Consider the following 15,271-nt stretch of genomic DNA (forward strand, 5'->3'; position numbering starts at 1 on the left):
TTAGCGGTCATTACAGTGTCATTATGTGTCCGCTTAGCCATAAAAGGCGCTGTTATCTTGCTGTAGAGGGCTTAATCAATTCTCTGTCCCTTAAAGAGATGAGATATATAGATTGAGAAGAAATATATGTGAGTGCTTAGACGGGGAAAGTGATTACGAGCTTAGAGTTCTTCTTCTGAATAAAATGAAAGACAGGTGCACTTTCTTTTGAAAAAGGATAATGTATACTTGTTTAGTCAAGACAACAATAGGTTCCTGATCCACTTCTCTTCTACTTCTACTGTATGTTGCACTTGTGTTCATTTCTAGGTTATAATGTCTTGTCTTTGAATCCTTTGCTTTGACCCTTTTACTCCTCAGCTCAACCTCTTCTGTTAAAGAGGACCATTAACTTGCTGGTTTCTAATTACTGACTCAGTTATTATTAACACCTGCACTACAGATGCGCAGGGTGTTACCAGGTCATAGTGATAATTACATGATCCCTGTGGTCCTGTTCCCGCATTGAGAACAGCCATGGAGGGAGAGATAAGCTGATCACTTGAGTTTAGTCAGCTAAAAGAGGCTTTACTCTCTCAACACAGTCAAGTTTAGCTTAACGGAGCGCTGTAGTGCCATCTGTGGGGTTTTCGTCAGATTTCTGCTTCCATGATCAAGAATAGCAAGTGAATGAGGCAGTTCAGATCATCTTAGTGACAGGGAATTACTAACACACTACCATTAGGGAAAGCTCAAAAGATACTTCTACATATGTGCAAATATTGCCTTGTAAAAATAAAACACAAGAGGACAAATCATACAAACCACAAACCATAACTATTTGAGCATATTCTTTTTTGTTTTATTGATTCAATATGAATTTGTCCAAAAGATTCTTATCACAGACAACAATCTTCTCTTTCCCGTCAGCAATATATGCATCAATATTTCTGGCCTGAAAGAGTCAAAGAGTAGTTAGCAATGCATGCTTTAATGTAATGCTTTTGAACATAGCTAAACGAAAACTAAACAAAATGGTAGCATTCAAAGCACTTGAATTAAAAATGCAGGATTCAACCCAGGTGTTAATATACAAAGATCAATATATGACCACAAGTGCATTGAATGATAAATAGTTTTGGGGTTTGGTTAAAGTTTGTTTATATGCTGGCAAAAATACTTGTAATTCAAGGGTCAATTTAATTAAGTTGTTTTAGCTGTAGTAGTAAGCCCTTTCTTTCTGTCATTGGCCAAAGATTGTCAGATAACATTTCAGCATTTTGTAATTCAAGTGGAACCCCAGGGCATTATTCCATTATTATGGAAAGAAAAAGCCAGTATTTGAAAATGCAGCCTTTCTCCCGCAGCTCTCCCCTCTCTGTCCGAAGTCCCTCCCACCAGACGAGCATGCAATTCTTACAATAATCTGTACAAGTCGTCATTCATTTCAGACTTCATCCTGTTTGCTTTAGACAGTAACCTTTACAACTATTAATGGTTCATTTTAAACACCATTCTTCGTAAAGTAATTAAGTACTAGTAGTATTACTGTAATCCAAATTGGGATTGGGATGCCATTATAGCTTACCATCAATGAGAAGTACTGTCCTGTTTTCTTTGCAAACATGTGGGCCTTAAAGGAACTTTGAGATAACATACATGACGTGAGGCACAGCTACAACAATATCAAGTTTTTCAGAGATTGAGAGAAGATGTTGCCAATAGTTTAGTTGTCTGCTCCCCATAGCTGTCATTAATGTACAGCAGCACTGAGCTTACCGCTCTCACAAAAGGCCACTATTAGAGAATATCAAACTCTCTTTTTTAACTGTGTGTTTTCCTTTTTTTAATTGTTTTGTAGTCAGTTATTGCCAATGGAGAAAAAGCATTTTTTCTGGCAACTTTTTCTCCAGGACCTTCCGCCATTGAATCAGGTTCTCACTGAAGGGGTCAGTAGGAACACCTTGTCTCTGTGATTGGCCCGGCCTCTGAGTGGCCAAACTCTCCCATCACGTACAATATTTTCTAAAGCCTGAAAACAGAGCCAAGAGGAAGTGCAGAAGTGTAGTTATTTTACTTAGACCACGTCAATCAAAGAATGCTAAAAGGTCATATGCATTTGTTTCCCAGTTACGCCAAAAATATACTGCCTACCCCAGCTTTAAATAAAAAGCTTTCAATCTTCTTCAGTAATGCAGACATCTTTATAGAAAGCTACCGAATGTTCGAATGAATATTCTCCAGTGATTAAAAAAATGAAAGGAGAAGAAAATATCTGTCATTGTGACTGGCCTCCGCAACTCCAATGCACTTCACTAGAGTCAACAGCCGTTGATTCATGTGAGATGTCTTTCATTCACAGCACTGTGATCTCTTTCACACTCAACATAGAGCATGATTAAATTACAGAGTTTAATTACTCATGCGTATAGGTGTCCTCAGAGATAAAGGGCCCTTGGGTGTATGAAGCTTGCCATAAATTCACAGAGAAAAAAACAAGTGCCACTGTTTCTATAACCAGGCGTAACAAGCAAACAACTTCATATGGCTATGTGGACAGTAAATTTCTTGAACATATGCCACATGAAGGCCGAAGACTGATGAGAAACTAGTGTGTCCAGGAAGGGGAAGACATAAGCATGATATACAGAGTCCTGGAGGATCTTAGAGGAGCTGTCTCTTTTGCAAATTTCATATTGTGCTCGAATATAAAAATTCTTAGCACCTGAATTTAAATACATAGCCTGCCTTTATATGTTGGTCTATTGATGTTAAGATTGCTTCATTTTGTCTTCAATTAAACATTCTTCCTCACCTCCCTGTCTCCCTCCAGGTCCACCATGTTCCCTGCTAACCTCCTGCTCCTCATGGTCCTGCTGCTACCTCAAGCCTCGTCTGGTCGCCAGGGTGGAGACACCAGCAAGATCGACCATGGCAGGGTGTCCGTCGTGCCTTCCTCCGTGTCGCCCCCACCAGCTGGTTCCCTCCTCCTGGAGCCCAGTCTGGCTCAGACCATCCAGAATCTCCTCCTGAGCCGGCTGGGCCTGCAGTCGCAGCCCGACCCTCGGCCCGGAGTGCCGGTGCCCGGGTACCTCCTCAATCTTTACCGCTTCCACCAGCAGCAGTACCATCTAGTGGAGGACCCCTCGTTTAGCTTTCCCAGCCAGCACATCCAGCAGGCCAACACCGTACGCAGCTTTCACCACAATGGTAAGCTCACTGGTATGTCATGATGCAATGCTGTCAACCTATTAAACTGTAATAAATAAATAAATAAAATAAAGGTATTTAAAACATTATTGTTTGGCCTTTGAACTTTTGTTTCAAGGAAGCTGTTCCTTCTTTTATTACCCACAGATTAACTGTAAAGATCATATTTATGGCGGATGCTATAAATGGCAGATGTTTGTTGTGACTCACCATCACTAATCTGTGCGCTCATATAAAATGGGTTGTTTATAAGTCTTCTTTCAAGACATGTGTGAGAGCATACTTAGAAACACTAAGAGTGGTCTGGACTTTGCTCCACAGTTCTGGTCACGGCTCGATTAACACGTGAGGGAGTCCCAGGGCAAACAAATGCCGATCCCCCACCTATTGCTCTGCCAGTCACCTCCAAGTTCACACATATATTTTATTAGTTTAAATTGTTCACCGAATGCATGTTAGTGTAGGCATGGTTGACTGCCTCAGATAAAAGTTATTGAAAAGAAACGTTGTTCTGTACATGATTTAACCTACAGTGTCAATGTGAGCTATCCACCCTAGTAACATAACTTATTTGCTAATATTAGTCGATAATTTGGCGATTTTCCTCTAATTGAACTCCTTCAATACATTTCTGGCAAATGACCAATCTCACTAATGTAGCCCTGCTGTTTGTATCTTGTTGAGTATACATAATACCTTTAAACCACACTAAACTCCTATATCTCATTGTCTCTCCTCCTCTTTCTCCCAGAGCCCCTTGGAGACAGCCCTTTAGCAGTGGATCGTACAAGGGTTCACATCTCCTTCAATGTTTCCTCCATCCCTCAGGAAGAGAGGGTGCTCTCTGCCGAGCTCCGGCTCCTCCGCAGTGACAGAGCCTCCCTCGGTCCTGGGGTCCACAGACTAAACCTATACCTCACCGGGCGCCATAAAGGCCCTGAGCCCACCCTGCTGGAGACAAGGTTACTCACCACTGGCATCCACAGTCATAGAGCAGGTGGTTTTTGGGAGGCTTTCAGCCTAAATGCAGAGCTCCTCCATAAGGCCCTTGCTGGGACTGGCAGTCTGGGCTTCCTCCTTGAGGTCAGAATTGAGAACAGCACCACTTTGATCCCTGAACAGAGCCTCTTTCTTGCCAAAGCTGAGGAGGAGGCAGAGAAACACAAACAGGGACACCTGAGAGTATGCAGGTCTTTGGGTCAAGACGATCACAGCTGGGCCCAGGAGAGACCCCTCTTGGTGACTTATAGTCATGACGGCCGTGGAGAGCCCTTGGTCCAACATGGCCGGAGGACCCCCAATGGAGGCCAGAGGATGAGAGGGAGAAAAGGGACAAAAGACCGGACCAGGAGCAGCAACAAAGGCCGCACTAGAGACCAAGCCTCGGGCAGGGCCAGAAAAACAGGGGATACAATGCCAGACTGGGGGGGTGTTAAAGGAGGTGTCAGTTGGAGCGATGGGGGGAGGGTGAAAAGAAATGGTGGTCGCGCTGCAAAACTGAAGCGCCTTTCTCGTAACAGATGTCGCCGTCATCCTCTGTATGTAGATTTCAACGATGTGGGTTGGCACAAGTGGATCATTGCACCTAGCGGCTACGACGCCTTCTTCTGCCTGGGAGAGTGTCGCTTTCCTCTGGCCGACCACATGAACTCCTCTAGCCACGCCATGGTGCAAACTCTGGTGAACTCTGTGAATGGAGCAGTGCCCCGGGCCTGCTGCGTCCCCACCTCCCTCAGCCCTATCGCCCTGCTATACCTGGACCCTCAAGACCGAGTGGTGCTGAAGAACTACCAGGACATGGTGGTTGAAGGCTGCGGCTGCCGTTAGTGCACTGAAGAACTTACCTAGAGAACGCCAGGCTTGGAGGGAAGAACATCGAGGGAATAGGAGAAAGACAGAAGCATGAAAAGACAGATGGTGGGAAAAAGAGATGATGCCACCTAACTTGAAACAGACATAGATACTGATAGAGACAAATGTAATCGCTAAAAAAAGGTGAGGGGAGAGGAGAGTGATAAGGGAATGGACATAGCCGCTAAATATGGATCATGAGGAGCAAGAAAAAGGGTCAGACATAGAAAGAGAAAGACAAAGAGTGAACAGACATAATCTGCTACACAACTGGAAAAATAGTTAGACAATTAGGCAGAGGAAGCAGAAATATGGTCAACACAGATATACTGCCAGGAATAATGTTCACGTTTTACCATTTAGTGATGATGCAGCCATTTACACCATCAACCAACAGGCGACTTGTTCTTCCACGAGAAGCCAGCGCTTTGATATCAGATGGCCTCTATTCTATATCCCAGTGTTTGCCACTCATCTCATATGTCTGAGGGGCACATGCATGTGTGTTTAGCAGTGGACACACAATTTAAGCTCTGGAGCAGAATCCTGTAACTTCCTCATTGACTTCCTGATGATCTTATGATCAACAGCATTAGCAATATGACAATGGCACTAGTACAGCATCTAAACTTTGTGTGACAGTGATGTTTCTGCAGTATTTGAACGAAGAATAGGGTGCATCTGTAATGTGAGTGTTCAGACTGTCCCCTACGTTGTGCCCTACATCACAAGCTATTTAAAACCACAACAATAATGCTGAGGAAATATTATGCTATTGTTTGAATGTACTACTATCACTATTATTTAAAAAATTGATTTTTTTATGTACATTTATTTTACAGAGATGAAGAAAATCCAAGTGATGGTTGTCTTGTGATTTTACATAATTCCACTGAATGGCGATTCTAACTTAAAAAACACATATGTATTTAAGTAGCAGCAATATGGTATATTTAATCTTGAAAATATTTAAGATACCTGCACACAGCAGAGCATACAGCAAACAAAATAAGAAAGCCTGCCGTCCACATGAAGTAATTTATGGTAGCTTTACATCCGTACAAATGTTCAGTGTATTGGATCAACAGTCTGTGTTACATAAACGTTCCACCTTATCATTTCACACATTTTGGTGTCCTACACATGATAGCAGACATAAGTGGTGTTGCCTTTAAAAGCTCAACTAACAAGTAAATTGAAAGCTCTGTGTATTGTAGCTACTGAAGTGTGTAACAACAGGTGTCTTTGCTAGGTGTGTCTGCATGTGTCAAGAAATAAAGCAGGACCGACATTAAAACTGGGACTTTAGTGCCTTTCAAACAGGGGCTTTAAAAATGTTCTCTGCTGAGCTTAGTAAATGTTTTTCTGTGTTGCATTTTCCTCTCTAATGTTAAGCAACAGCTTGTAAAATGTTTGACAATATACCTCTAATAAACAAAGCAAACAGCACAACTGTCCAATGACTTTTCTTTCGCATCAATCATTTTCTCCTTTTGCAAGTTCTTTTTTCTTTTTCTGGGCTCTAAGTGCATAAAAAACGTTTTTCTTTTTTTTCAGCCTACAATGAAATTATTGCCATATTCAGGTATAAAAAGGAAAGCCAGAAGTCCCACAGAGAGATTTAAACTGATTTGTGGTTATAATACTTTAGCTAAGGAAGTAGCTTCAAATTCACATATGGAAACAGCTGTGAGTTTTAAATTCAAGGAAAATGTCTTATCTCCAACGTGCATCCTTGTTAGGAACCACTGTATTACTTCACACCACTACTCTGAAACTGTGCACACATCTGATCTGTCTGATCCCAGATATCACATGTGGAAGCACAAATACAGAAAATGTAGATGAAGAAAGATGCAGGAACAAAGGTTTCCACACCTGGTTGCAGGTCATTCCTTAATGCAAGGGTCAAACCAACTCAACAGCATCTTGACCTCTACATTCCTGCGTGTTTTCAGAAGAGGGCCCTGCCCTCTGCAGCCACCCCCAGATGGGCGAACTCACGGCAGCTCACAGGTGTCTGAAGCCCACAACCTGTGAGGGGAATGGTGTGCTTTGATCTATGTTAGATAGAAAGCAGAAAGAAGAGTTGTACGTCACCCGGTAATGTCTGACAAGCCAGTATAGTAACTGGGATGCTGCACACTCACCTGATACCCTCTTTATTTCTTTACTTTTGCTATAATACTACTTCCCAGGAATATATCATTCTTTACCCACGAATTTACTGCCATAAATGAAGGTTGAATTTAAAACGCAGAACAGTAATTATAAAAAATATAAAATACTGTACAGATTATGTTGAAGGTGATTGTAGCACCAGGAAACAGGGGGCAGAAGAAAGATACATAGGATGTTTCACGTGACATCATGTTCACATATGGTTTATGCCTTGGCTCTTGTAGATAGCTCTTTGGGTTAGCGCCAGTATATTTCATCTCATGGGCTGTAACACATCATGGTTCACTTAGTGGTTGACTGATAACCTCTGGCCTTTTTCCTCCATGACCCCCGACTCACTCTTTCACCTCCAATCCATTCCCTACTCTACCTTTCCTGACTAATCTATCTCTCTCACACTTCAGCTTGCCCTTTGCAAATCACCAGTACATCAACTGCGTTTTTTTTTTGTTTTTTTTATCTCAGCCTATTTGTCAATCATCTGACCATCTTGACTCAGTTTTTGTCTGCCTGCCTTGATCTCATATCTACATTTGAAACATGTTTCTCTTCCTCTCGTCTCCTTCCTCTCACAGGTGCTCTGGTTATAAATTCTTAAGGATGAGGTTGTGGAGCAGAAAGACAGGATATGACCGGGATTATCTTGTCAGGTATGGATGCTGTTAAAAGCTTGCTGTCAGCAGCTTTGATCCAGTCAGTCCAGAGGAGCACCTTCCCTCAGTTCATAAATCATTCAGGGGGCTACATACAAGCAATGGAGGGTCACTCCGAGTGACAGGGCCGCTCGGACACATGGCTGTGCCTCTGTGTTTGGATGTATCTGTGATGAACACCAGATAAGCACCAGCGGGAGGGAGAACAAATGCTTCACAATAAAGATAGGTCTTGACACAAAGAGTGGGTATAGTCTATCGGGGTTTTTAGATAATCACAATCATTAGTTGACAAAAAGGGCGCAGCCAGGATTTTAAACAGCACTGATGTCCACAGCCTCATTTGCAGAATTCATTTAAAATCAGCCCATAATCCAAAAGTGTATTAATAGAGTCGGTGGTTTGTAAAATCTGCTTTCTCTCCAGCGTTATCTTTATCTTTTGGTGCATCTTGCACTTTGCAGTTAGATGTTTCCTTCATGCATGCTCTTTCTGAGTTATAGTAACTTATTTACTAATTTGTCAATAATCATGTATACCATACCATAACATACAATAACAGTCCCCTCGCCCCGTATGCTCGTGGTGGAGCTGTGTGGCAGGTGGCCTGTATGAACGTGCCGGCGGTCGTGTGACACTTTTTTTTTTGCTGCGATCACAGCTGGCCTAATGGCGAACACCACGGACCGCCACCGATATATACCAGGAACAACGGCTCAACAGACTGTTGTCTTACATGGGGTTTGCCTCCTAATTCCTGGAGTGTGGACAGATTTAGTCGGGACGGGCCTGCCAGTCTTCCTACCCACACTGACAGACCTGGCCCTGGACAGAGGCAGCCTTGTGTGTCCCTCGTGCCCCCTGCAGACTGACAGCCTGCTCCACAGAAACTACACACCCTCACCTCCCTGTTAGACCGCCAGGTCAACTGTGCAGCCCACCCCACTGCACATATAACATTCAATGATACCTGTCTAAAGCCATCTTTGATTACTTATATTTATATTTTTTAATATGATGATTTAATAAACAACGAATTTGACCATTGTGTCGACACGATAATACACAAGTATATGTAGACAGAATGGTTTCGACATTTGGAAAACCGTTGTTACAAAACATGTTCCATATATTTCTGAGAGGGCATCAGTTATTTGGAAAATGTGTGGTTTTGGCAAATAAACGCATCTACAAACACTGTTTGCCTGCAGACTTTTTGAAACAGTGATGATAAATAAGAGCCAAGATGACAGTGATATACCAGCAGCAGAAGTACGGGGCATCACTTATACTGCCGGGGTCACAGACCCTTAATGATTGCAAAATATTCCCTTTTGGACATCGGAAACAGTTTTCAATCATGCTAACCCCTTAAGTACACTAAATTGCAGTTTGATACATATCGTGTGTCACACAATAAAATGATAGTGTCCCAAATCACTACAGCAGATGTGGATGTATCTACCAGTTGTGTGCTGCTGCTGTAGCTGCTTAGTTGGTGGTTTCAGTCTGAAACACATAAAACAGATATTGTGAGTTTTGGGTTCAGCCTCCAAACTTCAAAGAAAGACTCATGCTGAAACCGATTGAGCAAAACTGGACCTCTGGCTCGCAGAGTGAAGCAGGTGCAGCACGTTGAACCGGCGGGAAGGTCGACAGGAAGCCATCATGTCACGAGGCAGAACCCTGACCCCTGCAGTCTGTCTCTCCAAGTGCACATCTCTTTTTCCCCGATATGTCCTAGATTCATCCGTGTCAGTTGTGTTTCCCTGAATGTTCCAGATAACATCTTTATAAAAAGTTATACCAGTTTAAACACTTAATCAATCAACGACAGCCTGTTCACCATGCACCTCCTCTACCTTCTCTCCTCCTCCTTTGTCGTCTGTCTCATCATTTATGTTTTCATCTCGTCTCTGTCTTCCCTTACAGCTCAACAATGAAAAATTATGTTTTTACAGGTGTCTCACAATGCGGGAATTGCATTCATTCCTTCCCTTCTTTCTGCTTTTCCTTCTTTCTCTCACCACCTCTGATTTGCTCTTGACAATCAAGGCATGCATTCAGGTAGATTTAGAAGATGGAGGGAATGTTCATAAGTTCAGTTTTAATTGACCCCGTGCTGAGGACGAAGGCAGGATTTGGACTCTGCAGGGTCCCTCACAATATGTAGCTCTTAATTCTCTCCTGGAACAGTCAACATAAAAGTTCAAATGTATTACAGCCTGGGTCTCATTTTCATTGTCAGTTGTGAGAAAAACATACTCACCAAAATAATTACTGAAATCTGGAGAAGAACATCACTAAAAGAATGTTCAGCAGGTAAGAAACATAAGAGGTCAGATGAACATCACGTTGTAAACATGTGACAGGCCTATAGCTTCAAATTATTATTATTATGTTCCTCTGCATTTGATTGTACCAAAGTCGTAATTAACTCAATAAGTACAATGTTATTTTAATCAAAAGAGCCAAAAATACCAAAGTTTAAAACTAAACTCATAATAAATTGTAATTATCTGTACTTGTATTACTAAAATCTTTTTTTTAACTTTTTAGTAAAGTCTGAAAAATCAGCCTTTTACTGCGACCTTCACTCAATCTGTGTCCTTAGTGTCCTCCCTCGCTCAAACCAGACCAGCAGGGTAAAAGAAGTGTAAACAGATCCATCACTGGTGGTCTGATGTTGATGAGCCAACAGACAGGAAATGAACAGAGAGGAAGGAACAGAATGACTGAAACACAGCCCGTGAAGAAAAGGAGAGAGAAATATTAGAAGGAATCAGGTGATGAAGGAAGAGAGAGATGGCAGGGGGAAAAAGACAGGAGCTGGTGGACAGCTGTTGGTCTGTTTACTACGAGGATGTCGCTCTTCTCCAGATGTCTAGAAGCACACAGAGGAAAAGGGAGTGAGAGGAGGGTATAGGGACGAAGGAGAGAGAGAGCAACAGAAGGATGTGAGTGGAGGTTTGGTGGCGGTTGCCAGTTTGGACTCATCGTGGTGTACTTTATGATTTGCACATTCAAAGTTCAACGTGGTCGGTAACCGGGAGTCATAGAAGGAATGCCCTGTCACAGAATAACACAGGAAGCAAACACTCGGCTCAATGATGAGGAACCACAACCTCTGATCCTCCTAAATAATCTGGAGAAGTAAAAAACATAAATGATGAAGTGAAATACATAAAGAAAAATCACACCATGTGGATATGATAGGTTAACCCAGTGGTTCTCAAATGGTGGTATGTGTACCGTGTACATGAAGGGACTCCATAGGGCATGTGACATTTGTAAAAAAAATATATTTAAAATTAGCATCCATTCAAAAATCCTTTAAAAAAAGAAATTAATAAATATTCAATAAAATATAAGTGTAAGTTCATGAACAGAATTGTATATATTCTATATTAGTTTAAACTCTGACGGCACAGCGCTGTGTATTACATATTTTTTTCAACCACAAAAGCTTTGCTCTGGTGAGGGAGAAATTGGCTGAAGAAATATTTTGTGCTTCACAAACGCAGCGATCAGGAAGTCAATGCAGAGAAGCCGGGATTTGGGGTGATGTGACGTCATCTGTTAAAACCAGCGACCATGAGCTCAGCAGTCAGAATGACTGAACAACGGTTTGTCCTGAATTGGACTAATTGTGACTCATGGAAAAAGAACAATAGTGTTTATTTTATAATCATTGACAAACTTTTGTTTTACAAGTCTCAACAGTGGGAGGCCATTATTTTTAAATAATTAAAAGTTTTATTTATGTTATAATGTAACTGTTTTTCACAAATACAGTAGATGTATTATAATTATTTTTCTCTATGAGCTTATCAGCAGCAGAGAGAGGGGGAGGCGGCAGACGGCCGTGTGCACACGGTGCTCAAGCAGCCGCTCAGTGTGTTGGCGGGAATCGGACATACTGGTGGAGTTCTTCACAGGTCTAGCCCTCTCGTACTGGACCAGAGGAAGCCACTGCTCTGTATGGACTCATGCTTCTGTGCACCCTGATGTCACAGAAGGAACTACAAATGCATCAAATAAATGTTTCTATGGAAAGTGTGACTTCAGCTGGGAAATTTGGGGGAGGAGCTACGTTTATTTATGACTCTTGATCCCTGCCCTATCTGTATTGTGTATTGAGCAAATATTAATAGATACAATTGCATTTCTTTTTCTTTTTTTTTAAAGTGCACAGAAGTCCTTTAATGTTATTCTTTGTATCTGATGAATATTCCTAACGTTTGTTTAAGTGCAAAGAACATTGAGTACCACTACTTTAACTTTTCTTTTGTATACTTAACACATGTATTAATTCATTTGAATGAATTCAATTTAGGTTTAAGGGGATATGGATGGAGAAGGAGTGTGAGGCACATCCTGCCAGCTGATGAAACTTCAAAGATGACCTCACGCCATGTAATCACATCCACCAAACTGACCTCTTGAAGAACTGTGTTTTACATATTTTTTTCAACCCAAGAAATATTTTTCACAGGGGGGTACATCACTGAAAATGGTTGAGAAACACTGGGTTCACCTGTAAGTTGCTCATGTCCTCATGCTGGAAAATAAATGTTTTATTTCTTCCATGTGTACCTCTCTAACTCTAATCTCTGGCTATATTTCCTGGTTATGTAACTTCTTTGTTTCTTGTCTAGCTTGTCAGGAGGGCAGGGGCTTAAACCACCGGATTTGTGTTTACTGTTAAATTCTGCAAAGTAAAAATGAATTCCTGTCCAAGCACATTGGCTGAATAATGGAGCTGTCAGTGTTCAACATGTATCCACTGTCTGAAACAGAGTCACCTTCCTATCGGTCTAAGGAAGGAGGCAGAAAAGTCAAGATGGAAAATCATGGAAGAGAGAGACAAAAGGAGCTAAATTACTTAAAACTCAAAATGGAGCAATACATGTATTAATTGCACTAATATGAGAGGTCAATGTAATCCCCCTCCATCTTGTATCAAAACCATATAATACAGTTGCAACACGCGTTTGGCTGAGCTTAAAATCTGGACCAGTACGATGTCAGAGTGTAAAAAGAAGGGCATTGAACTTGTTTAGCGTGGGAGATTTTTCTTAATAAAGAGAAGATCATTCCAACCCTTCCTTGATCATCTTGTCTCATAGGTAAGGATATTTTCACAATACTTTTTTCTCAGCTCCAGACTCCTTCATTGAAATTGCACATGTATCTAAGTCTGAAAACAGGACTGATAACAGGCGCACTAATAACTAGGCCCATCACCGAGCAGCAGCGGTACATGATGCTCCTGAGATGCATTAACGCAGGCCGCAGCCTTTCCAAACTCCTCCAAAGAAGTAGCAGGAGGAAGAAAAAAACTGAGACAGGGAGAGGGGAAAGAAAGAGAGGAGGGAGAAGGCCTGGCATAAAGATTAGATTAGCACTTTAAAACATCTGTGAACTCGTCCGGCCTGAGCTACGCTTTCCCCACAGATTTGTGCCTGATCTCAACTTTTCTTTCCTCCAGCTCCCCTCCCCTGCTCTGCACCTCTACTTCCTCCACCTTCATCCCCCTTTTGTGGTTTTTCGGTTCTGTTTGATCTGTCTGGCCTTTTAGTTAAAAGGCAAAAATATGGTGTTGTTTTATATTTTTTTATTCTTATTAGCAAATATTGACTATTTACGCAACTGTACAAGAGAAATCTACCGTCATCTAAAGAAAAAGTAACCCTGTCTGACCATAAAACGGATTTCGGGCAAAAAGATTCAATTACATTTCCGAATTTCCGAAACTGTACGATAACAAATTAACCTAATTATCAGACCTGAAAAGATAACTATCCGCCTGGCAAAATATTAGACCATGTGTAAGAAAAATACAATTTGACTCTATTTCTGAAGTGTGGTAACATTTGCTATTGACATTAGCTTAATAGCACTCAGCAGCTTAACATTATTGTGATGGGCAGAGGTGCATTTTCTTTCTTGGGCCCTAAAAAACAATCGCACGCTTAGCGCGCACACACACACACACACACACACACACACACACACACACACACACACACACACACACACATACACACACACACACAAACACGGACCCACACAACCACAGCATTAAAACTTCCACCTTCCCAGAGTTTTGTTTATTTAAGTCATGATAATGTGTGTTATCAACACCCTCCTCCAGACACTTCCTTCATCTCTGCAAGTGAAGGGAAGAGACGACATGCCTCCGAAATCTGTTATATCCCTGTTGTGCATCTATTAGGGGAAGAAAGTATGGCCTGGTTTCGAGAAAAAGGGTTTCCTCTGTTTCTTTCCCCTTTAGCTATGCATTTGTTTCCAGCTGCATTGGGCTGTAACTCCAAAGGGAGGAAGGGTGGGAACAGTACGAGGCAAAGCGATGGAAAGACTCCTATATAGTCTCTAATCTCCTCTGGTGGGCTGGTGAAGACTCAATTATTCTGTCTGAAATCAAGAGATGAGCTTGAACTCTTGAGGGACCACAAAACATAAATGTGTCCTGAATACTGTATATTCTTTTAAATAATGTCTGAATTGAACTGTGCTGGCACGCCCAAAAGCTCTCATGAATAAAATCTGTTCCTTAAAAAAACTGTTCAGTGAAATCCAGAATAATAAAATCTTAAAAGGACTCTAACTCTGACTTAGCTTTCTGTTCAGCTTCATGGGTTGTAACACAATAAAGACACAACAATTTGACTGCTGATTAAAACACCTGCATAACTGAGCTGTAGACAAAGAGAGATACTTTATCAAAACCTTTAGAATACACATAAAACACACAATAAATGTGTAAAAAATCAATAAATAAGTAAATCTATTGGCAGGAATGTCAGGGGATGCATTTCTCCACACATTGAAAAAGTGTGTTGTCAAAGATGATCAGTATGTACAAGATCTTGTTTTTTGTTGGCTTAAACAATAGCAAGAATGGCAAAGTCTGAATATGTCATTTAAACTTACCAATCTTGAATATAATGAACCTATTGCTGTGTGTCAGCATTTCTATGGACTCGACGCTTACATGATGAGAGTAATGGACACATTATGTGTGTTTTATTGGTGCAAAGGTCTATCTCAGGTATATACTTTTTAATGACAACACAATTTTATCATATGGTTAATTCATTGGCAGACCCCCTGACAGCGTGCCACGGACCCGACTTTGAGAATCAATGATCCACCACCATTATCGTAAAATGTGCTGTGCTAGAACAGGAAGCTTGACAGTCATAGCAACCATAACCAAATAGGGAGGAGCTTAGTGGACAGTCAGTTGTCAGGAACAACTGACTGTTTATGGTCGGCTGCTCTAAAAATAATGTTTTTCGTAGAAACACAATATCCTTCGTGGTCTGTTGTAAAGCTCTCATTTCTTTAGCTGATGTATTATTTCCCATCTA

The 15,271-nt window shown here is 41.4% G+C and overlaps 1 protein-coding gene across 1 annotated transcript in view; it reads left to right on the plus strand.

Annotated features, from left to right (window-relative positions):
• The window catches only part of bmp16 (bone morphogenetic protein 16), a 10,044-nt gene extending 3,555 nt beyond the window's left edge, over window positions 1-6,489 (plus strand). The window contains exons 2-3 of the mRNA XM_068585010.1: window positions 2,813-3,189; window positions 3,941-6,489. Of these exons, the coding sequence (XP_068441111.1) occupies window positions 2,820-3,189; window positions 3,941-5,016 (1,446 nt within the window). The 5' untranslated portion in view covers window positions 2,813-2,819 and the 3' untranslated portion in view covers window positions 5,017-6,489. The remainder of the gene's footprint in view (window positions 1-2,812; window positions 3,190-3,940) is intronic.
• Window positions 6,490-15,271: the final 8,782 nt, after the last annotated feature.

Source organism: Clinocottus analis, unplaced genomic scaffold, assembly GCF_023055335.1.
Source record: "Clinocottus analis isolate CAN_PGR_092001 unplaced genomic scaffold, fCliAna1.0.p SCAF_2, whole genome shotgun sequence".
NCBI lineage: Eukaryota > Metazoa > Chordata > Actinopteri > Perciformes > Cottidae > Clinocottus > Clinocottus analis.